The sequence below is a fragment of the Lentinula edodes genome (assembly GCF_021015755.1).
Source record: "Lentinula edodes strain Le(Bin) 0899 ss11 chromosome Unknown C8R40scaffold_21, whole genome shotgun sequence".
In the NCBI taxonomy this organism is placed as follows: domain Eukaryota; kingdom Fungi; phylum Basidiomycota; class Agaricomycetes; order Agaricales; family Omphalotaceae; genus Lentinula; species Lentinula edodes.
In genome coordinates, this window is record NW_025764327.1 from 695,066 (window position 1) to 722,821 (window position 27,756).

At 47.4% G+C, this 27,756-nt stretch overlaps 8 protein-coding genes across 8 annotated transcripts; 4 read left to right on the forward strand and 4 right to left on the reverse strand.

The window, feature by feature from the left end:
• Positions 1-2,886: 2,886 nt before the first annotated feature.
• Positions 2,887-4,765, reverse strand: C8R40DRAFT_1047545 (uncharacterized protein; the record flags this gene model as incomplete). The annotated part of the gene is made up of 5 exons (XM_046224447.1): positions 2,887-3,010; positions 3,207-3,956; positions 4,007-4,092; positions 4,166-4,583; positions 4,641-4,765. 5 exons carry the CDS (start codon positions 4,763-4,765, stop codon positions 2,887-2,889), a joined length of 1,503 nt encoding a protein of 500 aa, XP_046085601.1.
• An 811-nt stretch (positions 4,766-5,576) lies between these two features.
• C8R40DRAFT_325359 (uncharacterized protein) lies at positions 5,577-6,603 on the reverse strand. Its single transcript, XM_046234710.1, has 4 exons — positions 6,554-6,603; positions 6,368-6,492; positions 5,897-6,302; positions 5,577-5,769 (listed from the first exon to the last, which is right to left on the reverse strand). Exons 2-4 carry the CDS (start codon positions 6,446-6,448, stop codon positions 5,720-5,722), a joined length of 537 nt encoding a protein of 178 aa, XP_046085602.1. The 5' UTR covers positions 6,449-6,492; positions 6,554-6,603; the 3' UTR covers positions 5,577-5,719.
• A 1,032-nt stretch (positions 6,604-7,635) lies between these two features.
• Positions 7,636-9,687, forward strand: C8R40DRAFT_1047572 (uncharacterized protein; the record flags this gene model as incomplete). Its single annotated transcript, XM_046224449.1, has 6 exons — positions 7,636-8,000; positions 8,057-8,492; positions 8,550-8,635; positions 8,697-9,431; positions 9,492-9,503; positions 9,564-9,687. The coding sequence occupies 6 exons, from the start codon at positions 7,636-7,638 to the stop codon at positions 9,685-9,687; spliced, it is 1,758 nt and encodes a 585-aa protein (XP_046085603.1).
• Positions 9,688-10,402: 715 nt separating this feature from the next.
• On the forward strand, positions 10,403-12,419 carry C8R40DRAFT_1109282 (uncharacterized protein). Its single transcript, XM_046228293.1, has 5 exons — positions 10,403-10,910; positions 10,961-11,046; positions 11,103-11,828; positions 11,896-11,907; positions 12,008-12,419. Exons 1-5 carry the CDS (start codon positions 10,749-10,751, stop codon positions 12,129-12,131), a joined length of 1,110 nt encoding a protein of 369 aa, XP_046085604.1. The 5' UTR covers positions 10,403-10,748; the 3' UTR covers positions 12,132-12,419.
• A 484-nt stretch (positions 12,420-12,903) lies between these two features.
• C8R40DRAFT_1252708 (uncharacterized protein) lies at positions 12,904-15,276 on the forward strand. Its single transcript, XM_046233721.1, has 6 exons — positions 12,904-13,432; positions 13,489-13,924; positions 13,974-14,059; positions 14,118-14,849; positions 14,930-14,941; positions 15,008-15,276. The coding sequence occupies exons 1-6, from the start codon at positions 13,083-13,085 to the stop codon at positions 15,129-15,131; spliced, it is 1,740 nt and encodes a 579-aa protein (XP_046085605.1). The 5' UTR covers positions 12,904-13,082; the 3' UTR covers positions 15,132-15,276.
• Positions 15,277-15,414: 138 nt separating this feature from the next.
• C8R40DRAFT_1109288 (uncharacterized protein) lies at positions 15,415-18,061 on the reverse strand. The gene is made up of 9 exons (XM_046228294.1): positions 17,542-18,061; positions 17,287-17,481; positions 17,157-17,236; positions 17,009-17,106; positions 16,821-16,954; positions 16,679-16,767; positions 16,499-16,626; positions 15,734-16,443; positions 15,415-15,681 (listed from the first exon to the last, which is right to left on the reverse strand). Exons 1-9 carry the CDS (start codon positions 17,887-17,889, stop codon positions 15,457-15,459), a joined length of 2,007 nt encoding a protein of 668 aa, XP_046085606.1. The 5' UTR covers positions 17,890-18,061; the 3' UTR covers positions 15,415-15,456.
• A 184-nt stretch (positions 18,062-18,245) lies between these two features.
• On the reverse strand, positions 18,246-19,391 carry C8R40DRAFT_325625 (RlpA-like double-psi beta-barrel-protein domain-containing protein-containing protein). Its single transcript, XM_046234711.1, has 6 exons — positions 19,013-19,391; positions 18,922-18,951; positions 18,794-18,860; positions 18,707-18,730; positions 18,616-18,650; positions 18,246-18,547 (listed from the first exon to the last, which is right to left on the reverse strand). Exons 1-6 carry the CDS (start codon positions 19,104-19,106, stop codon positions 18,396-18,398), a joined length of 402 nt encoding a protein of 133 aa, XP_046085607.1. The 5' UTR covers positions 19,107-19,391; the 3' UTR covers positions 18,246-18,395.
• Positions 19,392-22,740: 3,349 nt separating this feature from the next.
• On the forward strand, positions 22,741-23,898 carry C8R40DRAFT_1237929 (uncharacterized protein; the record flags this gene model as incomplete). The annotated part of the gene is made up of 4 exons (XM_046233450.1): positions 22,741-22,880; positions 22,943-23,159; positions 23,212-23,314; positions 23,370-23,898. The coding sequence occupies 4 exons, from the start codon at positions 22,741-22,743 to the stop codon at positions 23,669-23,671; spliced, it is 762 nt and encodes a 253-aa protein (XP_046085608.1). The 3' UTR covers positions 23,672-23,898.
• Positions 23,899-27,756: the final 3,858 nt, after the last annotated feature.

Consider the following 27,756-nt stretch of genomic DNA (forward strand, 5'->3'; position numbering starts at 1 on the left):
AGATTCCAGCACCTCTATCTCGTACATCTTACTCCGCCCGTGCCCTTCCATTATCGTGTGACCATCTGAGGACTTCACGGTCATAATCCCTCTTCCCCATTCTCCTCGCATTCCACGGCCATCTAGCGTGGTTAGGGAGATGAGATTGTGTCCGAACGATGGGGTATGCTTCACCCCTCGTAGCTGGATCACTCTTTCTTCGTCGCCGACTCGCGTTACGAATTGGACTGTGCCCACACCCATGATCTGGAATCTTCCTGCTTCCCCCAATACTGCGCTATTTCCACCTTGTCCCAGTACTTCGGAATACTCAACGAAGTTGGTCTTATTGACCCAGCAGTGCTCTGACACTCCGGAGTCAAGAAATGTTTTTATTGCGGGCAGTGGGGGTGAGTACAGGGATGTGCGACCGCTGCATATTGTGCAGTCTTTAGGCGCAACTATAGAAAAGCTATGTACGTCCTCCGTTCCATTCCCAGTCTCCTCGCGCTGATTCCCTCCCTTTAGAACGGTATGAGTTTGCCTGTTCATTGGGTCAGCGTCTGGGACTGGGTTCTGGTCGTTTTTGGACATACCCTGCTCGCTGCTCGTTTTGACCGACATTACATAGGTCGCCATGGGAGATGTGAAGCCTGTTTCATCGGTCGTCGCCATCGCGTTCGCGTTGGTGTCCGGTTTGGGCTTGGTGTTCTGTCTCGGTCCCTGGCCTTCCATACCTCCACCTTTCGCCCAGCACTTCTTGGCGATGTGCCCGGCTTTGTTGCAGTTGTGACATATTGTCGAGGATCTACCACCTGTTCGGGACTGATCGCGAGGTTGGCTGTTCGGCGTCTGCGAGTGTGCGTGAGCGGCCATAAGTGCTTTTACTCTCTTTGTGTCTCTTTCTTCCTCTTTGCGCTCTTCCTCTCTCTGGTACCAGAGCGTCTGGAGATACGTGAATGCTTCCGCGCTCGTAGTTCCGGGGACAGTTCTCACATCCTGTCTCCAGTCGGGAGGCATCGAAAAGATCGTGATGCGGCGGAATTGTGCATCCGTTGAGGTTCCCCCAAGGTCGTGTACCTTTTTGAGGAGGTTCCGCATTTTCCTTTCGTGTGCTTCCATCGTATCGGTCAATGGGTCGAATACTTCGTGGCGAAGGCTGGTTTCTGCCAAATGGATCCTCTGCTCATCGCGCTTCTCGAACCTTTTGATTAGGCTCTGCCAGATTTCGGAGGCTCTTTTTGTCTCGTCTATGCCCAGACCTATGGGGTCAGCGATGTTTGATACTATCGCCCCTGCGACTAGTCTATCGCGCAACACCCATTCCTCTAGGCACGGTGTAACGCTATACGCTGGGGTTGGGGCTGTCTGGTAAATCGGCCTCGGGTAGTTTTCTGTAGTCGGAGTTGGCTTCGGTATCGTCCCGTCCATATATCCAGTCAGTCCTCGAGCCTGCACTGCAAACGATATTTCACGCTTGAAGGGTCTCCAGTTTTCCTCACCGACGAGCTGTTTCTCGTCCGGTAACCTAGGTATATTTACCATACTTGCTGTCGACATCTCTGTTGATGTTTTCTGATGTTGAGTTCTTTTTGCTGCGAATAATCTTTTTCAACTAATCAGAGAACGAGTCTCATAATCTGTTAACGTAGTATTAAACTCAGTTGATGTAAAAGCAACTGAGTATTGTTTAGGTACCTGTTAACGTAGTATTAAACTAGCGGGTACCATCAGTAAGTGCGAGTATTCTAGTATGTTATTGAGCTCACCTCAGTTGATGTAAAAGCAACTGAGGGAGCTCGAGTACTGTCCGTCTGCGTGATCCATCTACAACTGTACAGTATGTAGTAATCATGATCTGCGTATACGGATTGGGAACGATGTCTGGAAATGGTAAGGTTGAGGCCAAAGCTGTACGTACGGAGTTTGTCCCAACAGACACAGACAAGGACTGCATAGAGGGCACAAGCATAAAATTATTCAAGAAATATCAGATTGGATCAACACCAATGATTTGATTATGTGCCATACTTTTTTATTTTGTGGGGCAGCTAGAACAGGAAAATCCAGTCAGCCACTCCATGGGAAAAAACCTTCATTGAAGAATTGGGTGTATTTGTTCTGCTTCAACTGCACCTATGCCAAAGAGCAAACACCTAGCAATGATCCATGCACCATTGCACATGATTTAGGTGTTAGGTTTTCAGAAATTCGAGGAGCTTTAGCTGAAGCAATTAAAAATGAACAATACATTGCAAATAGCAATATTCTTCAGCATGTTCCAAATAGTTCAGTTCACTCTTACTCTGGATACCCCCGGAGTACCGTCCAGTTCTCCTGTTTCCCCCTATGGAACATATCATTTGTACTCAAGGGCCTTATACTCTTGATCCTAACCATTTTACTCATGGAAATAAATGGGTAGATTGTTATTGTGGTGAAGATGCAAGTTAATAAAGACCCTGATAGCCCGGTTGTATTCATGCCCTAATTCCAGGATGGAGAAGAATCACAAGTCATGACAGTCCAACAAATAGAGGTACTACCTCATATGTAGATAGATTTAGCTATGATATGTTTTCAGAAGTCATGCTCTCGACTCATGGTATATAAACTTCTCATTAAGTTCTCGTAGACTCACGACGACGTCCAGAAAGCCCTGTGGCTTCCTGTTTGACTCGCCGTAGTATCGACACTTCTTCGTCGTCGAGGATCTTTACCGTCCCTTCCCGAAGTCATTCCAGAACGAAAGCCCCCGTATCCATATCTTCTACTCCCTCGCATAACTTGAAACGTCGCGTGGTTCTCTTTTTTCCCAACAGAGTCCCGAATTTTCCACCTCGCGAGGAGTCCGGACACAGTATGTGGTCGCAAGTCTCCACTGCAACAGCTAACATCTCCAGGTGTTTACAAAGCATCTATAGCGACGATGCGGAACTCTGTTCCACCACCTGGATCCTTGGTATCTTCGAGGATCTCGCAAGTGAGGATATGATCGCCGGGAGAGAGGGATTCAGCGACTGTTTGAGGGCTGGGGGAGGAAGATAGGAGATGATAAGACGATAAAGATGGAAAAGGAGGAGATAGTTTTCGATGAGTATAAGATTTCGAAAGGCGGAAAGAGTGAAACTCACTGTGCGACGTTTCTGTGGAGGAAGGCCAAAGGAGAGAAACGAACGAAGGAAAGGTCAGTAACAAGTAACAGAATGCTTCGCATAAACACTCACATATTTTCAACCGGCCACCACCCATCCAACCTCTCCCCCTTCTCCCTGTCCCCGTCAATCCAACACCAAACACTCCCCAATCCATAGCTCTCGCTCTTAAGGTACGTCACCCTCACCCTTCCCAGACTGCTCGTCTTTACTGCAAACGATACTTTCACACCAGGTTTTCGGCCAGTCAACCACACTTTTCCTGGGTTGCCTGGATGACTCCACAAGGCGAAAGCATCCGAGGGATCCGGCACTTGTGACATATCAGACGCGTCGTGCCCTTCAGAGGATACAGGCTGAGGAAGGGGCATCAGAGGGTGTTTCGCATTGGGTGCGGAGATTTGACAGAATGGTCGAGCGGGAAGGAGCTTCGTTGTGTGATCGAATTTCTGGAAAAGAGATTCACGGGGGATGTATTCGGAGACGTCGATGCCTTCGTTAGGATTTGGTAAACTGAGAGTACCGGGCGTTGGGGAGTCGGGATCGAGGCGGTCATCGGGGTATGGGGACCAATCGAAACCTCCGACGAATGAACCGGCGGGGGCGTGTTGCTGTTGTTGTTCTTCCCGCCACGCCTCACATGCAACGCGGGAGGTGAAAGATATTAGGAGGTCTGCTAGCATACGGTGTCCGGTTATACCCAAGTGTCGTAAATCAATGGATCCATCGTCGTTGTGGTAGTACCAGTAATCCTCAACAGAGGTATCGGAGGGGTTAAGCTCCGTAGAACGTAGGATATGTGGAAGAAGGACATTCCGGACGCTAAAAATGTGAGTTTGGAAGGGGGACATAAGGAAAGCAAAATGATGTACCTGACGATAGGTGTATCGTAATATTGCGCGACGGCGGTATGCAAATCACCACCCATGGTGATAGTGGGGAACATCAAAGCCATGATCTGCGTGCATATATTATTTCAGCTGAAGCCCAATCGTTGTGTAGGTTCGTGGAACACAGAACCATGAACGCACCTGGAGGTTAACAATCGCAGGCCTATTCGGTAACGCGAAGACCGCCCGAATCAAATTCTCGTACCCCATCGCGAGCTTCTCCAACCTCATATCATTAATCGCCAACTCAATAATCACCAGATCCACATCTTCTGTGATATGTTCCAGAAAACACGTCTCCATATAGTCGCTAACAGTGGCCCCAACAGACCCATTGATCAGCTCCACTTCAACATTCTCAGAACCAAAAGTCTCTCGAATGTATTGAGCGTAGAGGTATGACCAGTTTAAACGATGGTCGGGGAGACCATGGCCTGCAGAGACCGAACCCCCAATTATACCGATTTTGATTTTCTGTCCAGAGCGAAGTTTACGGAGAACGCGTTTGAGTCGTGCATTAGGACCGTCGTAGGCACGTGAGCGTGCAAGATTGAAAGAACTACGCATGTGGAATATTTGAATTGATTGATTAAAACGAAACGATAGAGAAACTCACCCATATCGTTTACAAATCTCATCAGTACTAGTACAATACCCACAATACTGAGGCTCGGGTTCCTCGATCACTTCCTCTAGTGCTACCGGTGTCGGTGTCGGTGTAGTAATGTGTGTCAAAGTCATTGTGACTGTCATCGTGGATGTCAATTGTACTGTCTCCCCAACCGCTGCTGCTGCCTCTAGCTCGCTTCCGCCCTTGGTCCCGGTTGCCGATCCCTGAGCGCTCCCACTACTCTTCCCGTTCCCGATGACATTACAATAGAACGGGGAAGAATATCCGTCGAAGAATTCCCCATCCTTATAGAAAACCACAAACATCTTCGAAAGGAAGACGATTGAAAGTAGAACGACGGCGGTGAGGGAGTAGAATTGAAAGGAGTGTCGAAAAGAGGGTAATCGAAACATAGGAGTAATAAGATAGTGAAGGGTTTGATGAAAGGATAGGAACTATGATTTATCTGATTGGCTGGGTGTAGAATGAGGACGTGAGCAGAAGGAGACCTGATAATGAGCCTGGAGGATGACTAGGGAGGGTCAGGAAGGCGGAAGGAATTCAGGAGGAAAAAAACTAACGGGTGGAACTTTTTATAAGATTTCCCCGAAACACGCGGTCTTAATGCGCGTACGCACGGATTTTGATTTTGATTGGAGCACCTCGGAACCCCAATGTCATTGTCAAAATTAACAGCGGGCGCGGATTGCTTTTTTGAACCTCTTGCGGAGAGAGGCCAGGGCCCGGTAAGCCTAGATTAAGAGAGGTTAGGAGGCCCGCAGTGATTTTTATTCGATCGTCTGAGCTAGATAAGATAACAAATGAGGGGGCTTTTACATAATGGCAAGTTGTAAAGCGAGCTCACCTCAGCTCAAAAGCAGGCGAATGCCTTCCCAACTCCCTACCAACCTTTTCCGAAATTTCTTCACTAGTAATTCGAACGATAGTCAAGTTCTGTGTATTTCCTCAAAGAATGCCATAAAAGTAATGGATACTCCGACTGGTAGTATATAGTATGGTACAGGCAGTAAACAGGAAGTCTAAAAGGAATCATAGAATTCACCGAGTTTCAACCAATGACCATGTCAATTTCCCCACCAAGTCTTCTTCTTTACCTGTAAGTCGGTGGATTTCTCTAAAGGCGACAGAAAAGCACACGATATCAGCGATAAAGGTCAATAGTCAACGATGGAAAAGATTGATGAAAAAAAGAAGCCTGACTATACGGAAGCGAAGGAGACCAGTAGAACGCCACCACTCACGTTTGCCTTGCTGAGCAATCTTCTTCTGTCCCGGCGCTTGAGCATCTGCGACATAAAAATCATTGGAAGACGTCGCAGCCGCATGATATCGCTTTCTCCCAACCGAGAAGTGGAAGGAACAGCCAACGAAATGATTCGTGTCGGGATTGTTGATAAATTCTACTTGAGCATTCGCAGTATCCGGAACATGTTGGAGGATTTCTTTAACCCACTCATCATACACCGTATTGGTATGCCTCTTGTCATGGTTGTAATCGAAAGCGACGTTGATAACTCCCGTCTCAGTATCCTCGCGGCGGGTTGGAGTTGTGGATATAGCAACACCCCAGGAACCTATGGAAGATTGTATATCCTGAGAGGTTCTCGATCTTGCAACAAGGTCTTCTTGGAAGACGGTGTCGCTTCGCTACGATTAGAGATGTAAGCAAGAATGTAAAAGGATTGTTGTCAACGAATGAAATCTTCACTCACAATGCGACTAGTGAACGGCGCCGCACATACAACGGAGACGACTCCCAGAACTCCAAAGAAATGGCTGAAGCGAATATGCATGTTGGATAACGAGGTGAAGGCGAGTTGAATTTGGCAAATGGAGACTGGAACAGAGATGATCAGCCTCTAGCAGGTGTGAAGCGTTAAGATTCTGTTACAACTAACCTTTCCTGATTGACCTTGAATGAAATATGAACAGGCGAAGACTACTTCGAAGACTGCAGGCTGAAGAGGAACGTTTTTTTTTGACCAGCAAATGGACTCGACCAGCGAGTTGATGGAAGAAAGGAAAGAAGAAAAGAGGACAGCTCAGGGATAACTGGTAAATAGATCATTCGCCTGTTCTGCGCTTGTTGCTTTCCAAAGGCATTGAGGGGTTACCGCAGGGGGAGACACATGCTGAAATTCGAGAGATCCCAAAAACCGTTGGGGTGTGTTTGGCATTACCTTCTCGTGCCGCACAGCCGCACGGCCGAGACATGCCGTAGCATGCTAGTTATCTGATCTATCGTGTCCTCACCAGGTTCTCACTGCATCCGATTTCAATACGGCCTTGATGCATGTATAGCATAGATATGCGATGATGCTTCGTGGCTTCCATCTGCTCTTACTCTTGATGCTCTGTATCTTTCTGTGTTTTGCAACTATGCCCCCCTCCAGATATAGAGCTCGGAGATCATTTCATCCAAAGTTCATTTACATATTTGAAATAGGAAACCTGCAATTTACTGCAATAACTGTGGCACTCCAATGAGAGTATCAGACATTCTGCACAAATTCGCAATAGTGAATCAAGCACACATAATAGGATCCGGCATCGTTCGGCTAAGCGGCTGTACGGCACTAGAAGGCAATGCCAAACAAACCCCAACGGTTTTTGGGATCTCTCGAATTTCAGCATGTGTCTCCCCCTGGGTTACCGTCGGTCGGGGCACTCAAGCGCCGTCTCAACCTTCGCCAACTTGCCATAGCACAAATTCGAAGACAAAAATGGATTCCATTAATATTTCATCGCTGGTGGTGGAAGCAAAAGGAGTAGTAAAGTCTAGACCTTGGGAACGCGTTGCGCATGCCTTTTCCCGACGGTGTGAAGATTCGCCGTGAAGTCGGGTAGATACCCGAATTCATCAATTATTTCTCCTCTTCTCAGAATCTTACATTCGCGATTCGCTCTCGTCGGCTTCCTTTAGACCTTCTTAACGACCTCTACATCTCCACACCTCCACACACTCAGAGGGACTCCGAACATGGGTCGAATCCCTTCCTCACGCTCTTTCCACTACTTTCTGATAGCCCTAATAATTCTTACCATAACTCTCTACTTCAAATTCTTCTTCTACACCGACGCAGAAGGAAACTCGACATTTTCCTTTGGCTCTCCGACACCATATTGCAACAACGTCCAGCAGGCGCCAGAAATTGTAGGGGAAGCTGTGAAATTTCCGGAGGTGACGCCAACCACAAAGACGATAACTGTTACCACAACCGCCACAGCGACGCTGACACCGATTCCTACATTGGCACCAGTATTAGCTGATGCTCCGAATAAGAATCTCGAACCTGCGTACTGTAATTACTGCACGTCTACGGATGAACTTTGTAAACGATATGGGTGAGTCTCAATATATATTTTCGCGCGAGCTACCAAATACTTCTCATCCCTCACAGCTCCTTCAACCTTGCCCGCTCTCGCGCCTACGAAGGCCCCAACGCCCGTCTTAAACGCGTTATTCGGAAATTACGCTCTGGACAGAAGATCAAAATCGGTATCATCGGCGGTTCCGTCTCAAAGGGGCATGGTTTGACAGACCGTCGACATAACTGGTCTCATATTTACGCTGAATACATACGGGAAACGTTTGCTAAATCTACCTCATCCGATGCCGCCAATGTCGAGGTAGAGCTGATCAATGGCTCTGTCGGTGCGACGGTCAGTGAGTATATGGAGACGTGTTTTAGTGAACATATACCGAAGGATGTGGATCTGGTGATTATTGAGTTGGCGATCAATGACCAGCGGTTGGATGTGTTGGCGAAGGGGTATGAAAATCTTATTAGAGCAATTTTTGCGCTGCCACTTAGGCCTGCGATTATTAATGTTCAGGTATGTCGGTCGTTTACTCGTGTTCACTCTGCTGAATTGCCCATTTCTGTCTGGAAGGTCATGGCACTTATGTTCGCGACTATTACGATGGGTGGTGACCTTCACACCGCTATAGCTGAATACTACGATACTCCTGTTATTAGGTACGTTGCGTCCGGAGCTCCTTTCCTTTCCTTCGAACTCATCTTCTCCGCCAACCTCCAGCATCCGTAATGTTATACTTCCTCACATCCTACGATCCACTCAACTCGACTCCTCCGATACCTCTGTCGAAGATTACTGGTTCGAGCACGATTCTAATGGAATCGACCTCCGTCATCTCGGTCTACACGGCCACCGCATGCTTGGCGACCTCCTTAGCTCCTTCACCTCCCGCGTTGCATGCGAAGCATGGCGCGAAGAACAAATCCAACAGAGTAGTTCCCACAACGAAGATCCTACCAACGACGTCGTCGGAGGCTGGGACTGGGCTCCTTACGAAAGCGACCGCTATAACGGTCTTACGCCAAGCCTACCTAACCCCAACGAAGGCGAATCCGTCTCTGAATATATCCCTCGTCAATCCCTATTTCAAAAATACGACCACACCACCATCCTCCGACCCGCTACACCATTTTGTCGGACGACCAACACCCTTGCGGGGACAGCGTATTATTCACCGTATGCTCATTTGCTCGAGCCCCTGCCGGCGCCGTTGTCGACTGAAGGACCGGATGCTTTTGCAATGTGGAGTCATCCGCAGAATCCGGGGAAGGTGTGGTTGACTGCGAAGAAGCCGGGGGTTAAGGCGGCATTCAATGTACAGACCAGTGCGCTGGGGAGGGTGAGGGTAACATATTTGAGGAGTGGGAGTTATGGACTGGGGAGTGTCTGGTGCTGGCTTGATGATAATCGAGAAAAAGGGAAAAGGTTAGATGGGTATTGGACTTTGAAGGATATGTTAGTCGTTTTCAAGATGATTTGCTGTTACAGGAATACTAACCTCTTTTTGCTTCACAGCCATGTTGCAAAGTATGTCCATCTCTTCCTTTGTGAATTCACCAAAGTTAATGTTGTTTTTTTTCAATCTAGCACACATGCAATTGTTGAGGATGCTACACCTGGTGAACACATCCTACACTGTGAGATCATGAAAGAAACCAAAGATCCTGGAGGTGGAACTGAATTTAGGATAGTTGCTGTGGATGCTTTGTAGATCAAAAAATTATGATTTTTCCTGGAGACAATCGGTCGGTTTTTAGACTTTCTCTGACCGCTGCAGATGAAACTGGAAGAGTAGAAAGATGTCAAAGATGCACAGGTCTGCATGGAGCTGATCCCTTTTCTTGGAGAGAATGTGACAAAGCTTAGCCTCAAAGGGTGCATTGAAGAAAAAATGGACAAGGATCGAGTCAATTACTACAGGCCCGCTATCTCAAATTCCAGCGGTAAAAGCTCTTCGAGTTTTTGAGGGAAGTAACGCTTTAGAAGATTAGGCGCCCTTGTGACAAACTACTACAAATAATTCATCCTTGCCTTTGCCCTTCATGGCAGTAAATCAGGGGCTCTGTCTCATGCAGACGATATCAGACAATCAATCTTTTGCTCGTGTTGCCTTCTGGTCTTTGACAGTGCACTAGTGAATTTCTGTGATGGGCCGAACCCCTCCCACACGCCTTATTCATTACTTTCTGATCCTCAGCGTTGGCCTGCTTTCGATCCTCCTCTACCTCACATTCTTTCTCTATTACGCCGACGCGGAGGGAAGATCGACTATCTCGCTTGGCTCACCATGGGCCTTGTGCAGCTCTAGCGATCAGGATGCTGTACCGGAGTTGACGCCAACAACTACAACGATGACTGTAACAGTTACACCGACACCGAAATCATTCGAGCCTGAGCCTGCGTATTGTAACTACTGCACCTCCACTGATGAGCTTTGCAAACGATACGGGTGAGTCTTATTCACGGCGCAGTCGGATCGCCTAATTCTCTCGTTTCAGCTCCTTCAATCTCGCCCGTTCTCGCGCCTACGAAGGTTCCAATGCTCGTCTCAAACGCGTTATTCGCAAGTTGCGTTCTGGGCAAAAGATCAAAATTGGTATCGTCGGTGGTTCCGTGTCAAAAGGTCATGGGCTGAAAGATCGTCGTGATAACTGGTCCTACATCTACGCTGAATATATCCGCGAGACGTTCGCTCAAGCCACTTCTTCTAACGCTTCCAATGTCGAAGTTGAACTTATCAACGGATCAGTTTCCGGGACAATCACCCAATATATGGAGACCTGTTACCGAGAGCATATTCCGGAGGACGTCGATTTAGTGATCATCGAGCTCGCTATCAATGATCAGCGGTTGGAGTATCTAGCGAAGGGATATGAAAATCTCATCCGGTCAATATTTGCGTTACCCCAAAGGCCTGCGGTGATCAGTGTTCAAGTAGGTCGTGCTTGTTTTTCCCTCCGGTCGTTCTCACCTCAGTTTCGTAGGTTATGGCGCTTATGTTCCAAACTATAACGATGGGGGGAGATCTTCACACTGCCGTAGCCGAGTACTACGACACACCCATCATCAGGTATGCTGCAATGAAAATATCTTCAGCTCGTGTTTCGAGCTTACTCTCGATTTCAGCATCCGTAATGTTCTTCTTCCACATATTCTACGCTCTACCCAGCTCAACCATTCTGATGATTCCCTCGAACATTATTGGTTCGGGCATGATATAGTTGGCGGCCTCGACCTTCGTCACGTTGGCAAAAACGGTCACCGTATGTTGGCTGACCTCCTTGCTTCTTTTACCTCCCGAGTTGCATGCGAAGGCTGGCGCGAAGAGCACCTCACTGGTACATATAGCGAGGACTCCAACGTGGTCGGAGGCTGGGATTGGGATCCCTACGACAGTGATCACACCAAAGGACTTCTCTCAAGCCTTCCCAATCCAAACGACGGTGAAGACGTATCCGAATACATACCTCGTCAATTACTCTTTGGAAAGTACGACCACACCACCGTTCTTCAACCCGCTACTCCTTTCTGCCGTACAACAAATACGCTCGTAGGTATGGCGGCATTTTCGACTTACGCACACCTCCTCGAGACTTTGCCCCCGCCGTTCTCGAGTGAAGGTCCTGATGCATTCAAATTGTGGAGTCATCAATCGAACCCTGGGAAGGTGTGGTTGACTGGGCGGAAACCAGGTGTCAGGGCAGCGTTCAAAATCCAGACGAGTACATTGGGGCGAGTGAGGGTAACGTATTTGAGAAGCGGAAGCTGGGGACTGGGGAGTGCGCTGTGTTGGCTTGATGATGATAGAGAGAAGGGTCAGAGGTTGGATGGATATTGGATTTATACGAATGCGTGAGTGGAGCTTTGTGATTTTGCCGTGATACTGAATTTTTTCCGTTCTACCTTTTTCCTTCAATAGCCATGTTGCAAAGTATGTTACTTGCGCTTCCGAATGATGTCTATCATGAACCATTCTGATTTTTACTTTCCTTTTTGTCATCTCCCTCCCCTCTCCTTTTCATCTCACGTAGCACGCATGTTGTTATAGAGAATGCCACACCTGGCGAACACATCCTTTACTGCGAAATCCTGGAAGAGACGAAAGATCCTGGGGGAGCCACGGAATTTAGAATTGCGGCGGTGGATGCTCTGTAAACCGAAGTAAGTGTACGTTGAAAACTAACGGGATCTTTCATCTGTCAGTGTCAGCCTGACCTTGTTTTAAGTTTCGGTATACTCGATGCCGTGTGGTAGACAAATATTAGATATTATTGAATGACTTTTGCAAAGTATGTAGCTTCTTTGAATTTTGCGGTTTCGATCTTCTCGGGAGTGCAGGCTTCGTTTTGAATAACGGGTAGTCATACTGTGTCAAACTTGCCAACGTAGCAGCTCATATGTACACTGTATGTCTATGTCTACAGAATTTTCACCGACGTTGCGATTTGTGGACGGATCAGGAACGTCATTGGAGAATGTCGATGTAGTCTGAGGGGAATTCCAACCTACTATACCTTGAACTTCTGGCTGCGTTCGAGGTTCTTGCAGGTTACTTTTCACAACCAGGTTTACATGCATCGGTGAGAGCATGTGAGGTCGTTCAAGTCCAAGTTGCCGATACCGAGTCCTCCATCTGTAACAGGTAAGCATCACATTGAATAAACGGCTAGCCTTCCTGTCAAATTCTGAGTGTAATCAGTTCGCGCTCTACAAAAAGTCTGGAGGTCAGTTATAAGCCCTGATCGGAGACAGTCGTATTCGGTTGTTCGCGGTGCGGAGTCACTTTGTTTCGTTGTTTTGGGAAGATAAGATGCATCTAGAAGTGCGCACTGATGATTATTTGTTGGTCCTCTGAGATACACCAAAAGAGAATCTACACGAGGAAAGCAGATAGAAGCTTCAAATTTTTAAATCGTGAGAAATAACAAGGATAACAATTTAATTATCATCTTCCAAATCCTCCCTTACGCCCCTGTCTTTTTTCCGACGTCAATCAGGGGATCTGTCTTGTCTCAAGGATGGTAAATAAACAACCACCTGTTTATAGTTTGAGTTCCCGGAATCTCGCGCCTCTTTCCCGACCAGTCCAACAAGGGATTCCACATTATGAGTCGCTTACCTACCTCCCGCCCTGCACTATATTTCTTAATCGTTGGCGTTGTACTGCTCTCGACCATCCTCTACCTCACATTCTTTGTCTTTATCTACTCCGACTCCGAAGGAAACTCGACTTTTTCGTTCGGTTCTCCATTAAACTTTTGCTCATCCAATGATAATGATCAGCAAGCTTTGGCGAAATTGACCTCGACCACTACCACAACTGTAACTATCACAGCGAGACCGACAGCAAGGCCAACGGAAATAGCGACATCGAAGCCTGTCGAAGTAGCGAAGAATCCCGAGCCCGCATACTGCAATTATTGCACGTCTACTGACGAGGTTTGCAAAAGATATGGGCGAGTTTGACTTCCCTTTTTGAGAAAATCTGAGTTAATCACTTCCGTTCACCCAGCTCCTTCAATCTTGCTCGTTCACGCGCCTACGAAGGCCCCAATACACGTCTCAAACGCGTTATCCGAAAACTACAGTCTGGAAAGAAAATCAAAATCGGTATCATCGGCGGCTCCGTTTCTAAAGGTCACGGATTACGAGACCACCGTCTCAACTGGTCCTACCTTTATGCTGAATCTATTCGCGAGACTTTTGCCAAATCAACTTCCGCTGATGCTGCCAATATTGAAGTTGAACTCATTAACGGCTCAGTTGGAGCGACAATCAGCCAATATATGGAGACGTGTTTCCGAGAACACATTCCGGAAGACGTGGACTTGGTCATTATAGAGCTGGCGATTAACGACCAGCGATTGGAGTATTTGGCCAAAGGATACGAGAATCTTATACGAGCAATCTTCGCCCTACCTAACCATCCTGCCATTATAAACGTTCAGGTAAGGTCTTTTTGTTTTTCTACTCGCGCTTCTCACTTTCTTTTCGTAGGTCCTGGCTCTCATGTTCCCAACGATAACAATGGGAGGCGACCTTCATACTGCCGTAGCTCAGTACTACGATACTCCCATCATCAGGTATATTCAAACGACATCTACCTCCGAACATTCCAAGCTCACCCTTTTCCTGTTACAGTCTTCGTAACGTTATTCTTCCGCACATCTTACGTTCTACTCAACTAAACTCTTCCGATAACTCTCTTGAAGAATACTGGTTCAATGTTGATGCAAATGGCGTCGACCTTCGTCACATCAGCTTCCACGGCCATCGTATGATTGGTGATCTTCTCAAATCGTTCACTTCTCGCGTCGCATGCGAAGGCTGGCGAGAAGAACAATCCCAACAAATTGGTTCAAACGGAAAGACTTCAGATGTCGTCGGAGGTAGGGATTGGACTCCTTACGATGATGATCGTCTTGAAGGGTTGACGTTAAGCCTTCCTAATCCTAATGAGGGCGAGGCTGTTTCTGAGTATATTCCCCGTCTATCCTTGTTCCAAAAGTTCGACCACACCACCGTTCTTCAGCCCGCTATACCGTTTTGCCGTACAACTACAACTCTCACAAGTACCGGCCAACTCTCTTCGCCTTACGCACACCAACTAGAGCCCCTGGCTCCGCCGCTGTCAACCGAGGGTCCCGACGCGTTCGCGATGTGGAACCATCCACAGAATCCTGGCAAGGTGTGGTTGACTGGACGAAAACCGGGTGTCAAAGTAGCGTTCAAAGTTCAGACTAGTGCGTTAGGAAGGATAAGGGTGACGTATTTGAGGAGCGGAAGTTATGGCTTAGGAAGCGTGTGGTGTTGGGTCGATGACAACAGGAACAAGGGCAAAAGACTAGATGGATATTGGGAATACAAAGACATGTTAGTGAATTTGCCTTTTTTGCCTGATATATATATTGATCGTTTGCATGTCCGTCCGTTGGCCATACGTTGCCGAACAGTCATGTAGCAAAGTGCGTTCTTCTCCTCTATATTGCCAGTTCATTGATGCTCACGATTTTTTCCTGTTTCTCGTTCAGCTCGCACGTCGTCACTGAAGACGCCACACCAGGTGAACATATCCTGCATTGCGAAATCATGAAGGAGACGAAAGATCCCGGAGGCGGAACAGAATTCAGGATTGTCGCTGTGGATGCGCTGTAGTTCGGGTCCACGGAGGGGTGTCAAAGTGGAATTTTACCTCTAGATTTGTGGAAACGTCTATGTAGTACGTGTTTTGTAAGTGTATAGTGGATATTCCTCGCGGGACTATATACAATATAGCATATATTTGTTGTAATTTACAGTTAAAAAAATAAGATCATAGACTCAATAAAACAAGAACCCGATTCATGTGCTGCTTTCCTTGTACCGGAAAGGCATGCCAATATTCTCGATTTCTATACGAGGACTCCAATACCAATGCTGTCGAATTTCTCGAAGTTCTGGATCATTCTCAAGTTCGTTGGTATTGATGACATTGCCGTGCCTAAGACAAAAGATTAATTTCGTGAGCAGACAAACCAGGAAGATAGATTGGCATGTACTGGTTTTTCAAATGATCCACGATAGCTTTGCGTGCGTGAGCCTTGTGACAGTACGCACAACATATAGGCAGGAATGCGGGGCTCCTAATAGGCGATTCGCAGGCGAGGATTTTTTCATCGAATGCCGTGCTAGTGATAGTGAAACAATGGCCTATATCATGAGCCAGCTAAGATACGAAAGCTTCAGCAAACCACAATGGTCAATTTAATATTGCATACCGGAAGTGGCCATCGCATGAAAAGCCGGCTACCTTTTGAGGCACCTTGAGGGTTCCATTGGCAACTCAGGCATTCGAAAAGCGCGTTAACACTGAACATGTCTGGAAATTTCGTAATGGTGGTATCAAGGGAACATGCCTTGACGATTGTTTTCGCCATTTTCGAACGGGCGTCGCTGAAAACGATTCGTCTGGACGACCATGGGCATTCATAGTAAAGTGGTAGATCCGCGAGACTCTTCTTATTGATGCAGCACTCGTGGTGGAACATTTGAGGATAGTACAATGTAGTAGGTGAATAGCAACCTGTACATTCGAACATCGTTGTGGCAAGATATAGGTCATCGGCTGTAGCTGCCGGACGAGATATCTGCATGATATCCACAAGTTCCTGTATTTTGGCGGGTCTCCATTCCTCAATCATTTTCGGCAAAAGTATCAAGAGTTTTGAGCGAAGCAAATTTTCGGACAGTCCATTTTCGTCTTGAAACATGTCCTGGATCACGCCTTCAAAACCATCATATGCGAGGACATCGCCCAAGCTCGGAAAAGGTTCACGGAGATCCGATTCCAAGCGAAGTTCACTGAATACTTTATGAAGGCGATCAAAACGAGAAGACCCGGATAACAGACAGCTTCGCTCTTCTGCAGTGCGTTCTCTCTTGTGTCCCGACAGTAATTTTACCAGTTCATGTTTTATGCTATTCCAGCCTACAGTGAACATTCATTACAAAGATTTGACAAGATGAATTCATATTTTCCGTACCATGAGCAGTAAGTTTCTTCGATTGCTTGACCAGCTTGTGTTTGCTGAAGTTATCTCGGGAAGAAGGCCCACTCAAGATTTTCTCGGCTTCTTCGCGCCAGCCGATTTCGCCGAGCCGAATGAGGATCCTGGTGTATGTGATTTATGTAAAACCCCACGCTTGGAAATCAATCGACTTACGATTCCTTTCTTTCACTGCGGATAGCGCTTAGTTCATCTGCACGGTTGCCTAATCTCTCTTTGAGCCACTGTTCACAAAGGCGACCATGCTGAAAGATGATCTGAGTTGTATTGTTGTGATGTAGAACGAAGAATTTCGCACCTCCCGCACCATTTTACGCTCACACTCCTTGCGGACAATCCATGCTTTGCGATCTTCCTCGGTCTGGAGTGCTTCATATTCAGTTTTGAATCGTTCCATGATTTCACGGCTGCCGAAGTGCCCATAATGATGACCTGAAAACAGATAGTATGGTCAATACTAGCATCATGCATAGGAGAGTTGACAACCTTTCTTGAGAGAGATTATCTCTATCGGAAGGATGCCCCCTAATATCCAATCGCGAGGCTGACCTTTCGTATAATCAGGGTCTTGAGGTGAAGGAAAACTATAGAGTTCGTAGAACGCAAATTGAAGGGGAGAATACAGGTAACGTACGTGGCTAGAACGCACTTCTTGCACGCCCTCATGCGAAAATTCCACAGTACATTGTCACAGTGTCCTGGATACCTACATATCTTTGGAGAATTCTGAGTTTGATTAGATTCGCAGGAGTATAAACACTCACATGGCAATAAGGCTCAAATAGAAGATGTGCGTATTGGGGTTCATTCAGATCGCTCGGGAGAGGCGGCAGACCTTCCACGTTTCTGCGTGCAGCGCGCCAGATGCCCTCTGAGGATTTACTCATCAAGATATCACGAAGCTCTCTGGATGTACGTGCAAGATGCAGAAGATCGCCTGGATCAAGATGTCCGAATATCTGGAACACATGTGACAGAATCAGAGTGGCACAAGACACAGCGCAGAAGATCTTATGTACCTCAAAAATCACATCCATTGGAACGTCCTTTGTCACTCTCTCCAGCAGGCCTAATTTCCCTCGAACTTTCTTGAATTGCTCCGGCATGTTCTGCTTCTTGGTTCTTGCAGCAGCACGACCCTCATCTTTGCTAGAAGATTCTACTTTGGACTTTAAATTAGCTGCTTTCTTCGATCTCTTCCTTTTTCTTCTTATAGGAGCCACTCCACCATCGGAGTCTTCAGCATAATCTTCGCTGTCTTCTGCGTCTCTGGTGACACGTTTGCGGGGTACAGTGACTTCACCAAGGTCGTGCGACTGAACTGGCGCAAGTTCCTTTTCCTGAATTCGCAGGGAGCGTCGAACCATTGATGATCGTAGTAGAAAGAAAGGGTAAATTCCAAATTTAAGTTAGGGTCAAACTACCGTGTGCAGTGGCTCACATCGCGTGATTTACACGTGGATATAAAAATGAGTCACGGCAAGCCCGGCCGCAAGTGTATATTCTATTCACTGCGGGGATGAGCCGATTTCCTCGAGGCGAAAATGTGGGTTTTATCTCGAGGTTATGTACAAAAATATGGCAGCAGATATTTTGAAGGAATTGAGCTGAGGTTATGGTAAAATTATGAAAAGATAATTTAAAATAAGCACGGCCCCCCGCCAAATTCACGATAGCTTCACAATAATCGCCACACGAAAAGTTTTAAAATTCGTGCCCAGGATTTTTGATGAATTTTGGTAAAAATCCTTGCATTTTCTCTACATTTTCACCGCGAAGACATTGGCTCATCCCCACAGTGATTACTATTTTACATAAAAAGCAGTCGCGTTCCTCTAAGATTTATTCTATGTACAGGCATACTAAGAAGGGCCTAAGCAACGTATTCCCAAGTGACCCCTGTCAGGCGACCGACTGATAAGGGTGCCAATTCGCTGAAAGCGGTCGAGCTGAGGTCCAGATCATATTCACCCGCGCATCCAACGCAACGGTCTACGATTTCAACTGTGACACTATGTCCACCATCTGTGAGTACAGGTGAGCAACGTGTGAGAGGGGTAATTCAGGATATATACGATAATGTAAGGACGTACAGGAGGCGGTGACTTTCTTCCCGCAGATAGGGTTACTATAACCGAATCGATAATGAGAAATCAGGGCAAAGTACACTGGAAATTTTCCTACGTGTTAGGGTTGGCGGTTGCGCCTCTATAGAAGTGAGAATAAGTATCAGGATGTAGAAAACGTGCGTTCTTGACGAAAACATCTTACGGGTAAGAATCGAAGGCTATGTGTCCGATAGCTGCGACCAATTGAGCTGAAGTGTTGACTAAGCCGCCTGCAAAGCAAATTCTCAGTGTAAGAGCGGATGGAGGATGTATTGTGAGGAGAGCACGTACAAGCTCCGAGTCCGGGAGTGTAGTAGGTAACTAAGATGAATTCATCAAAGGTTATTATTCAATTGAGAAGAGAGCATAAGTCTGTACTCACCGTCACCGGTGTAAGTGGTCCTGGGGAGTAAGGGTATCGCTTCAGAGAGAGCAGTGAAGGTGAGAGCGGTGAAGAGGAGAGGTTTGATGAACATATTGTCGATGGATGATGGGGGAGATGAGCGAGGGGAGTAAAACGAGCGAAGGAGAGGGACAGATAATGAAGAATGGTCGACTGGGTGAGTTAGCGAGGAGAGTAAGGGCAAAGTTACTCTCGGTTCCGAAAGGATTAAACGAAGGAAAGACGCGAACAAGTCAGTGAAAACAAGTTAGTGTGAAGCTTTGCAGATCGATACTCCAGTCTTTTATAGTAGCTCTCAGTGACAGCCGGCGGTTGACGTGCACTCGACCACTGAGACAGTAGAACTGGATTTCATAGGTATCCAGAAAGAAAGGACGGAAGAAGGAAATCAGCTGGTTACGATAGATGCATATGCGTAAGTTGAACAAGGAACTGGCAGTAGTAACGGGTACCAGGTTGGTACCCGTCGTGATCCAGCATCAATGAATTATAGGGGAGGGAAGATCTTGAAGTCCGTCCGTGATAGGAGCATAATACGTACGGCCGTGGTTGAAGGAAGTTGGCATAGAATCCGAGCCCGACGCACAAGTCATGTAATCAGCTGGAACCGACACTTACCGTATGATGTTTCTCTTGTTCTTCAAAATGTTGAATCCACACGGAAAGGATCAAACGTGCTCAAATCCCATGTAAACCCATGTAAAGTACTTCGAGGAGTAGAAGCATCTGAATATGTGAGCCATAAGTTTGATGACAGAATCAACTACTTCAAGCACGGAAAAATCGGAAGGTGACATATCCTGTAGTATGATGGCAACGACCCGGCAGCGACATACAACAACATACAACAGGCATGACCGGATGTTACACAGTCCCAACTCAAGCTCGGATGATGAACGCGTTCAGAGTTGGTGGAAAAGAAGCACTTGTTTCTTGCTCCCATATTTTCTATCTGATATCTTCAACAGTTTGAGCTCAATGCGGGATAAGTGCGGTCGATACACAGTACAAAAATTAGAGATCCTGGAAGTCGATTTCACTGTCAGAGGCTTTGGAGAGAAAGTTTGACGGAAGCCGACGGACCATTGTCTTCTTCCTTGATTCCCTCACCGTGGACTCGTCGACGAACGCTTACGGTCACCCGGGAGCATGAATAAGCGAAATTAGCTGGGACGAGGTGGTGGAGGTGTTAGTTGGTTTGTCTCTGATTCCGGAGACTCACAGAGTTGCCGATTCATCCACGGATTATCTTCGCTGGCCTGCCGCTAAGTTATAAATTGCTTGAGCGCTTGGGCAAGCGCACAAGACGGCGTTAGCGCCTGTAACTTCCTTGACTACCATCGCCGGTCTCATCGGTCGTCTCCCAATGATTTCAACGATGCTCCGGTATAGACCACTCAGCGACGTTCATCTTTCAATGTCGCTTTTATGTCTTCCTCATTCATTTACTTTTCTCAGCTGGTTCTTCATGCTAATTAGTATCTGTGACCCACAGATGCTTATGCCGTCTTGGACTTGCTTCAGCTCAAAATTCAAACCAATCTCTGCCGCATCCAAATACTCCAACCGTTATAATGATTTAGTACATGGTACCAATCCAATTTCGTCCTCTAGGATGCCACCACTCATGTTCGAAGGTTTGCTCCATCCGAGTTCGATGAAAATGAACCACCAGATCCGTCTTTGAACATAAACGACGCAGTAATTGCGCATTCTTACCGAAACAAATACCACAATAGAATCTCGAGAAAGCTCTTGGATTTCTTTGATGAACCACGTACCGAGGTTCTGGTCGCACGCCGAGTGAAACAATTTGTGTCAATTGATTCACCAAATCTTGCGATGTATGTGGGAATCAAAATCCTAAGATCCTTTCCTTGTTTTTTTTCAATTCTTTCGATATTTCTTGCTTGATTTGTCTCATTCTTTCAATGCAAACCCAGACTTATGCACCAAGCCCCCAGCGCGAAACATAGAACACATGCAAGAGGAATTATGTTTAGCTTGCATTGAATTTCGCAGTGAAAATTGTGCTGGCTGTGACCAGTGGGTTTAGTAATTTTTATCTCAGTGCAAGTCCTAGTCCGCGCAATTCCCCACACTTTGGGAGACATATCTTGGCATACCCCTCAAACGTTCCTCCATATACATATGTAACAAGATATCACCCCCTTTCCGGTCATGTTCGGGGTATAACAACGTCGATTCAAGGATAATCTTACAGAATCTTACCCTAACTAGTAACTTGGTCTCTAATAAACTGTTAGATCGGCTTCGGACTCACCTTTTGCCAGAAAGTTCCTTGTCTTCAACTCAGATGGACTCATGAAGTTGATGATTCACCCCAAGTTTTGCACTACAATTGCGTCTTTGTAGTTGGAGACAACACAGATTGTCAAATATGTCATTCATAAAGTCTCGATACACAGCGACGCAACAAGAGAAAGCAGGTGGTGAATGAAGACACAAGGAATAAGAACTGTACTGTAGGTAAGGCCCTAATGAAGAGGAGTCAGGACATGGGTTCAAGATTTGGGCGACGACTCGGAGGAAATCGGGATTGATAATATGATCCTTGAAGTATCCGCTCTCATTTGGCTGCCGCCCTCTCGTTATCCTCATGTCCCTATAAATAGAAGGCCATTGCGAATAAGCATTCCCCTTCAAGTCAGGCAATACCGGGTTTCCCTCCTTGCCATACTCTAGTTGCATACTGATCATTGTCAGAGAGAAATAGTTGAGTTCGTCCTCAATGACCAAGTCACTGGCTGCCCTCCCTTCACCCAGATGTTCCAATGCCTTCTTTGTTTCTAAAAGCAGTTGATCAATATCAGTGAACCTCTCCACTACAAGCTGTTTGATTGGTGCCTTGTTGAAAGTGGCCACAAATTCAGCTCAGCCCAACTTAAGTTCTCTTGTCCCTCTACTTTCATCTGTCAACACTTACCAACTTACCCATCTTCTCCTTCCTTAGTGCCCTCCTCCATGTACTGGCATAATATAAGATGTAACACTACTAAACCTTGGATCCTTCCATAAGTATCAGGGTCAAATACTGTGAATGTCATTTCTCCAGGTAATATTCTTGGTTTTTTTTACAAGCTGATGCTGACCAAAGTGGCTCAATATGAGGAGGTAGTTGATCTGGTGCCTCTCCCATATCACAAGATCATGGTTGTAACACAGTTCTGCCACTACTAGTACTTGTGGTTGGAGTAATAGAATGCAATTAGGTGTTAATCAGGTGGTGTTATGGCGGTGGGTGTGATTTTTTTCTGCATTGGTCTCACCTATTTATGGATACACAGCTTGTTTCAATAGTGACACTACTAAGCAATTTTGTTATCCCAAAATATGATTATCATGAATTTCTTCTTTTCTACAAAACAGAGTTCCATTACTGTTATATAAGTTGACTGGAGGATCTGGAACTATTCACTCAAGGTATGGACAATGGTATTATTGGCTGTATGTAGCCCAAAGAAAATCATTTGATTACTTAAAGGTGCTACTGTGTCCGTGCCTACTTCATTTCCGCACTATTCGTTGAATCATACGCCACCAATACAAAGTGAGTGTCAAGTCTATTGTAAGTACTTGCTCGGTTCAAACCACAGCTCATTAAATACTTGGGTAAATTTGATTCCCACCAGTATATATAGGGTCTTCTTCTATTGTTCTGTTCCGACCTTCCCAACATTACCTCCATGGCTTCACAGCAGCAGTCAGGTCCTCTCTCAGATGCAGACATATATGCTCTACAAGAGTGGATTGCTGAGACTGCTGTTGGTTTCTGTCTCTATGGGATATATGCGACGTTCTCTTTTATTGCAATTTATTTCCTTTTGTCAGCCTTCATACATTGTCATGATTTATTTCAGTCTACTGATAGCAACTGACACTGACCAGGACTCGCCATGGCGGTGATGCCACTAAAAAAGCCCGACTGGTGCTTTTGACTGTCATCATATTCATGTTCATAAATTCTACATCTCTTGTCATTCTTGACCTAGAATACATTCTTGTCCAAATTCCACTAGGATCCTTCAATCCTCCAGATATCCAAAAAACCACAAAAATACTGGGGAACATCAAAATTTCAGGTAATTTCCTTGAAAGACTCAATGTAAGTAGTATTTGTTTGCACTTTCACTTACATTTTCTCATGTCTGTTCAAGTTTTTGATTAATGATGGTATTGTTGTCTGGCGTGCATGGATATTGTTTCCCCGCAATTGGCATATAAAACTACTTCTAGGCTTTTGCTTACTTGCTTGTGGAGGTAAAATGGCTTAATCCTCATCTCTATTCATTACTTACCCTATTCTCAATGTTAGTTTGCAATGTTTTCGATGCTGCAAGCGGGGCCGTCAATGTATTGAAGAATTATCAAGCTGTTGGTGCCGGAACAAAAGAATTCTTGGTGTTGACTTTGCCATTGCTGGTTACAAATATAGTTGCCACTTTCTTAATTGGTTACTGTCATGCCCTGACCACAACCAACCAGTCCCAGCACCATCCCACATGCTTCCTTACACCTCCCCAAGACATCCGACCTCCCCAAGACAGGACCACGGGTACTACGCACCTCCCCAAGACAGGACCACGGGTAATACGCACCTCCCCAAGACTATCCTGACAACCTCCCGACACGCGTACGAAACTCCTTAGCACCAGCCCCATTAAGTACAAATCTCGATCACCTGTCTCCTTCGACTACTGCCTCATGTCCCTAGGTTCCGATGTTCCCTTGTTCACTTCCCATACCTATTTAAGTAGCTCCGTAACGTCTCCAAGCGGCAGCTTGGTATATTTTGAACACACACCCTTTTGCATAGGTCCAGTCCCTGTCCCTTTGTACCTGCTAACCATACGGATTTCTCTTTACTCTCTGTTTCTCTACCTCTGTTTCTCTCTACTTCTGTCTATTGTCTCTCTGATCGTCTGTACGATCGAATATACGCTTTTACTTCAAGTCTAAGCCTTCCGAGTGAGTCCCCGAGCTCCCTCGAACATTACTAAAGCTCCCCAACGCCTACCCGCTTGGTGAGCTACTCTTCCCCAAACCTCCCAGAGCTCCCTAGCTACTTCGTAAGCTTCGGGACCTCGATCTAGGTAACGTCGAAGCTACCCCTCACGTCGAACTACGTATTGCTTCTCCGTTACCACCTCCCACACTCGAGGACGACCATCCTCCAACCTAGTCCCCAGGGACCTACCCTCCCTGGCATATCCCTTCTCGGGAGCTTACACCCTCGAGACCCCGTTGCATAAACTACCTACTCGACTCTATATTGACGTTCTAGCGAGTACAACTCCTACTACGCAATATCTTACGGTCCCGCACTCTTCCCGAACCTCCCTACGCATTAGGGACCTCCCTGGACCTCCTAGGAACCCCTCAAGGGTCACCATCTCGTCGTTCCAACCACTACTAGGTCCTTCCCGTCCTCGGTCGCGGTTCTCGTAGCTCCCTTCGAGCTCCAGCCTGCTCCTAGCACGCTACAACATAAACCCCCACATACCAAAACCTACCCTAAGACCTATTTTGACCCAGGTCTTACATTATACCAAGCTCTCCCGTCACCGAACGGACTCGTCGCGACGAAATGTCGGCGACGTCAACGGAACGACCTTCTAGTTCCAAGACCGAATCAAAGAAACAAAAGAGCGCCTTATCTCGTGGAAACACGACACAAGCTCAGAAATCGAACCAGGCTGCTAGCTCCACTGTCATCACGGTGGCAGCTGGTCAACGCCTGATGTCCATCCCAGAACAGTCGTTCGGGGATGAAACCGCCAGCAACATCCGGACCCCAGAGGGACGTCAACCGGAGGTTCAGGGGCCCCCTCCAGTGGAACCTGGGATGGGACCACCACAACGGAGGTTTACCTCCATGGGTTACGCCCAACCTGCCAGTAGTCCCATGGGAGGTTTCGCATACTCCCCTACCTGGGGAACGAGAGGACCTCCCCCTGGACCGATACCGCAGCTAGACATGGAGTCAGCTTCGAACGCGGGTGGAAGAGTCAGCGGCCAAGTAGCCGCTATCGAAAGGATACAAGGGGGGAGTACTGACCCTCTCACAGTACGACAACAGGAGAAACTTCCAGAGAGGAGGGTATCCCCTGCAGTATCCGAACAATCTCGGACGTCATCCCGGAGGTTACCAACACCTCCAGTACAGTCCCTTAACCTTCCTCCTCCGAGACGAGGAAGTTCACTCGCCAGTCTCCTGAAGAGCCCAGCTATGAATACGCCCAACTGGGAGCGTACGCACGCAATACACCATAGCAGGACCAACTTCCCCGTACAACCCTTGTCCGAAATGACATTGCGTCTGGAAGACGTCATTCGAATTCAGGAGTGTATCCCGGAAGATGTAGCTATGGTCCTAAGGGAGGTATTGGAGTCAATGGGGATCGAAGTATTGGGAGACGGTCTCGAATTCTCAGACCTACGAGTACAGTTCCTAACAGTGGGAACTCAATTGGAGATAGACCTCCCAGAGAAGGCCCAGCAGTGGCTGATGACCCCCGCGAATCGATCAGATTTTCTCTGGCTGTACAACGTCCTGTTGGACCCAGAGAGGATGTTGGAACTGTTAGAGGCAGAGGCACGTTACGGACGATCGTTCCGAAACTCGAGGGGAATACTTCCCCTCCTCCCTCATACCCATGGAAGGGAGAAGGAATTCTGTGGCGAAGCAGGGCTACGTATATTGTACCGAGCCTCTAACTACAGATCAGGAGCTGTACGGTTTGAACCTCCCCCTTCGAGGGTGAACATACCGAACTACCAGGCGATCCAAATACTTCGGAACGCAAACCTAGCGGAAGCAGCAGCTAAAATCGATGAGGAAAGTAACGAGGATGCTAACGCAATCGCTGCAAAAAATCGTAGACGCAGGAGGTACACCACGGCTCACCTCCTGGCCCCAGTGGAGTCAATGCCTGATCAGGATAGTCCCGTCCGGGTCCGTAACGGACAGACGGTATACACGTACACGCCCATGAGGCATATGCACCAGCTTCTGGTGAGGAGTGAGGAGTCTGAAGCGATGTTGTGTTCGCAGGAGACCCGACATCGGACGCTACTAGCGGAATCAGACACTCTGATGCTGTCGGAGGAACTTTCTGGATCGAATCTAGAAAGAGCTTTGGAATTCCGTCGCAGACTGGTCGCGGATAATCGGGGAACCTCGTATATGGTTCAATGCGAACTCGAAAGCGTAGGGGAGTTCCCTCCGGAGCAATTTGACCAGAAAGGGCAGCTCCATGGATCTGATGGTCGTTTCCTGGCGCAGAAACATTCATCGCCCAGGAATACCGAGGTTCCTGAACTCCTTAACCCCGGTAACACGGCCACGAGGAGCCCCCAGTTACGCTCTGGGACCTCCCCCACTGTACATGCCTTGGCTCAACATGCGACTCCTCCCCCCAGAGTTAACCTGCAAACGAAACCTTTAACCCCAGTCTCGACGCAGCGATACCAGTTTGGTGAGGTGAGGATGGATGGCGCACAACATTCATCCCGGATCTCCGGACAAGATCTGACAGCTCGGTTGGCTCCCAACCCTGTACACGTTCCTCCAAGACTGAGCAATCCATCAGTCATTCCGTATCAAGGGTCGGTATCGATGCAATCTCAGGCAGTGGGAACGGAAAGTCAAAGGGGTCCGAACCAACGAAGAACGTTGGCAGTTCACGAAGAGGCGGTACCCCCGCAGGGAGCTCCTTTTGGAACTCCCTTTGTAACGGGAGCTCAGATGAACCGACCTGGCATGGCTTTCGAGTCGGCACGCTCTCAGGAATCGGTAGCAATGATCCAACAACAGGCTCGGGTCATTGAGACGCTCCAGGAACAACTCCGTGAGGTAAAGAAAGGATTCACAGCGGGGGAAGTACCGACTGGAGGACCCCTTTCCAAAACAGGAAACACGGCGGGATTATCCGGGCGAGCACCTAGGGTAATGAGAGAATATACGAGGGGGGGTCCTTCTCCTGTAGTTCCCCAGCCAAGGAGCTGGCAAGCTACGGAACCAATATCCTTTAACCGAAACACTCCTACAGGAGCTAGGGGTGGAAACCCCAGGTAGAACAAGCAGGACAGATCCCGGATACTCCGAGTGTGGACCGACGACGTATTCACGAGTGGGGAGCCCGAGTGCAAAGAGCTGAACTAGGGGAGTATGGGAGGCCAGAAGGAGGAGCGTACGCGTTGGAAAATGAGGGAGAAGGCAAAGGCGGTTTTAAACCCCCTACTAGAGTACCTCCCCCACATTTTTCTAGTCAATCGAGAGATCGAGAACGACCTCCGAGTCAAGGGGGACAGGGTCAAAGAGAACAGGGAGGAAGGAGCGGGGGAGGGGCACCACCTCCGCCTCCTCCTCCTCCACCACCTTCCGGGGGACCGGGTGATAGTAATTCGGAAGGTTCCAACGAGGGGAACAGAACCAATCGAGTAGGAATGGTGGAAGGAGAGAGGAAGACAGAGGAGAGCTCCCCACTGGAGCTCCTGACGTACCTCCAACACGCTATGACCCGGACCAACCCTGGTACTACGATCCAAGACAAGGTTGGCATCGTAAGGCAGCTCCTAGACCTCCCAACGAGGGACGAAGTACGTGGGAGAGCAACGAAGAAAAAAATCGGATTACCATTGAGTCGAAGCTCGACGTCGGTAAGATCGAAAGCTTCGCAGGTGACGACCGGTCTGCATGA

Excerpts from the sequence above, each read along its gene's own strand:
- C8R40DRAFT_325359 (XM_046234710.1), bottom strand. The coding sequence starts at position 6,448 with ATGCATATTCGCTTCAGCCATTTCTTTGGAGTTCTGGGAGTCGTCTCC. Across the intron at positions 6,303-6,367 it reads CGCCGTTCACTAGTCGCATT|CGAAGCGACACCGTCTTCCA; the intron begins GTGAGTGAAGAT and ends CTCTAATCGTAG. Across the intron at positions 5,770-5,896 it reads GATTGCTCAGCAAGGCAAAC|AGAAATCCACCGACTTACAG; the intron begins GTGAGTGGTGGC and ends TGTCGCCTTTAG.
- C8R40DRAFT_1109282 (XM_046228293.1), top strand. The coding sequence starts at position 10,749 with ATGGAGACCTGTTACCGAGAGCATATTCCGGAGGACGTCGATTTAGTG. Across the intron at positions 10,911-10,960 it reads CTGCGGTGATCAGTGTTCAA|GTTATGGCGCTTATGTTCCA; the intron begins GTAGGTCGTGCT and ends TCAGTTTCGTAG. Across the intron at positions 11,047-11,102 it reads TACGACACACCCATCATCAG|CATCCGTAATGTTCTTCTTC; the intron begins GTATGCTGCAAT and ends TCTCGATTTCAG.
- C8R40DRAFT_1252708 (XM_046233721.1), top strand. The coding sequence starts at position 13,083 with ATGAGTCGCTTACCTACCTCCCGCCCTGCACTATATTTCTTAATCGTT. Across the intron at positions 13,433-13,488 it reads GAGGTTTGCAAAAGATATGG|CTCCTTCAATCTTGCTCGTT; the intron begins GCGAGTTTGACT and ends CCGTTCACCCAG. Across the intron at positions 13,925-13,973 it reads CTGCCATTATAAACGTTCAG|GTCCTGGCTCTCATGTTCCC; the intron begins GTAAGGTCTTTT and ends TTCTTTTCGTAG.
- C8R40DRAFT_1109288 (XM_046228294.1), bottom strand. The coding sequence starts at position 17,889 with ATGGTTCGACGCTCCCTGCGAATTCAGGAAAAGGAACTTGCGCCAGTT. Across the intron at positions 17,482-17,541 it reads CAATGGATGTGATTTTTGAG|ATATTCGGACATCTTGATCC; the intron begins GTACATAAGATC and ends CATGTGTTCCAG. Across the intron at positions 17,107-17,156 it reads AAGAAGTGCGTTCTAGCCAC|TTTTCCTTCACCTCAAGACC; the intron begins GTACGTTACCTG and ends CGAACTCTATAG.
- C8R40DRAFT_325625 (XM_046234711.1), bottom strand. The coding sequence starts at position 19,106 with ATGTTCATCAAACCTCTCCTCTTCACCGCTCTCACCTTCACTGCTCTC. Across the intron at positions 18,952-19,012 it reads GACCACTTACACCGGTGACG|TTACCTACTACACTCCCGGA; the intron begins GTGAGTACAGAC and ends AATTCATCTTAG. Across the intron at positions 18,651-18,706 it reads GCAACCGCCAACCCTAACAC|TAACCCTATCTGCGGGAAGA; the intron begins GTAGGAAAATTT and ends ATTCGGTTATAG.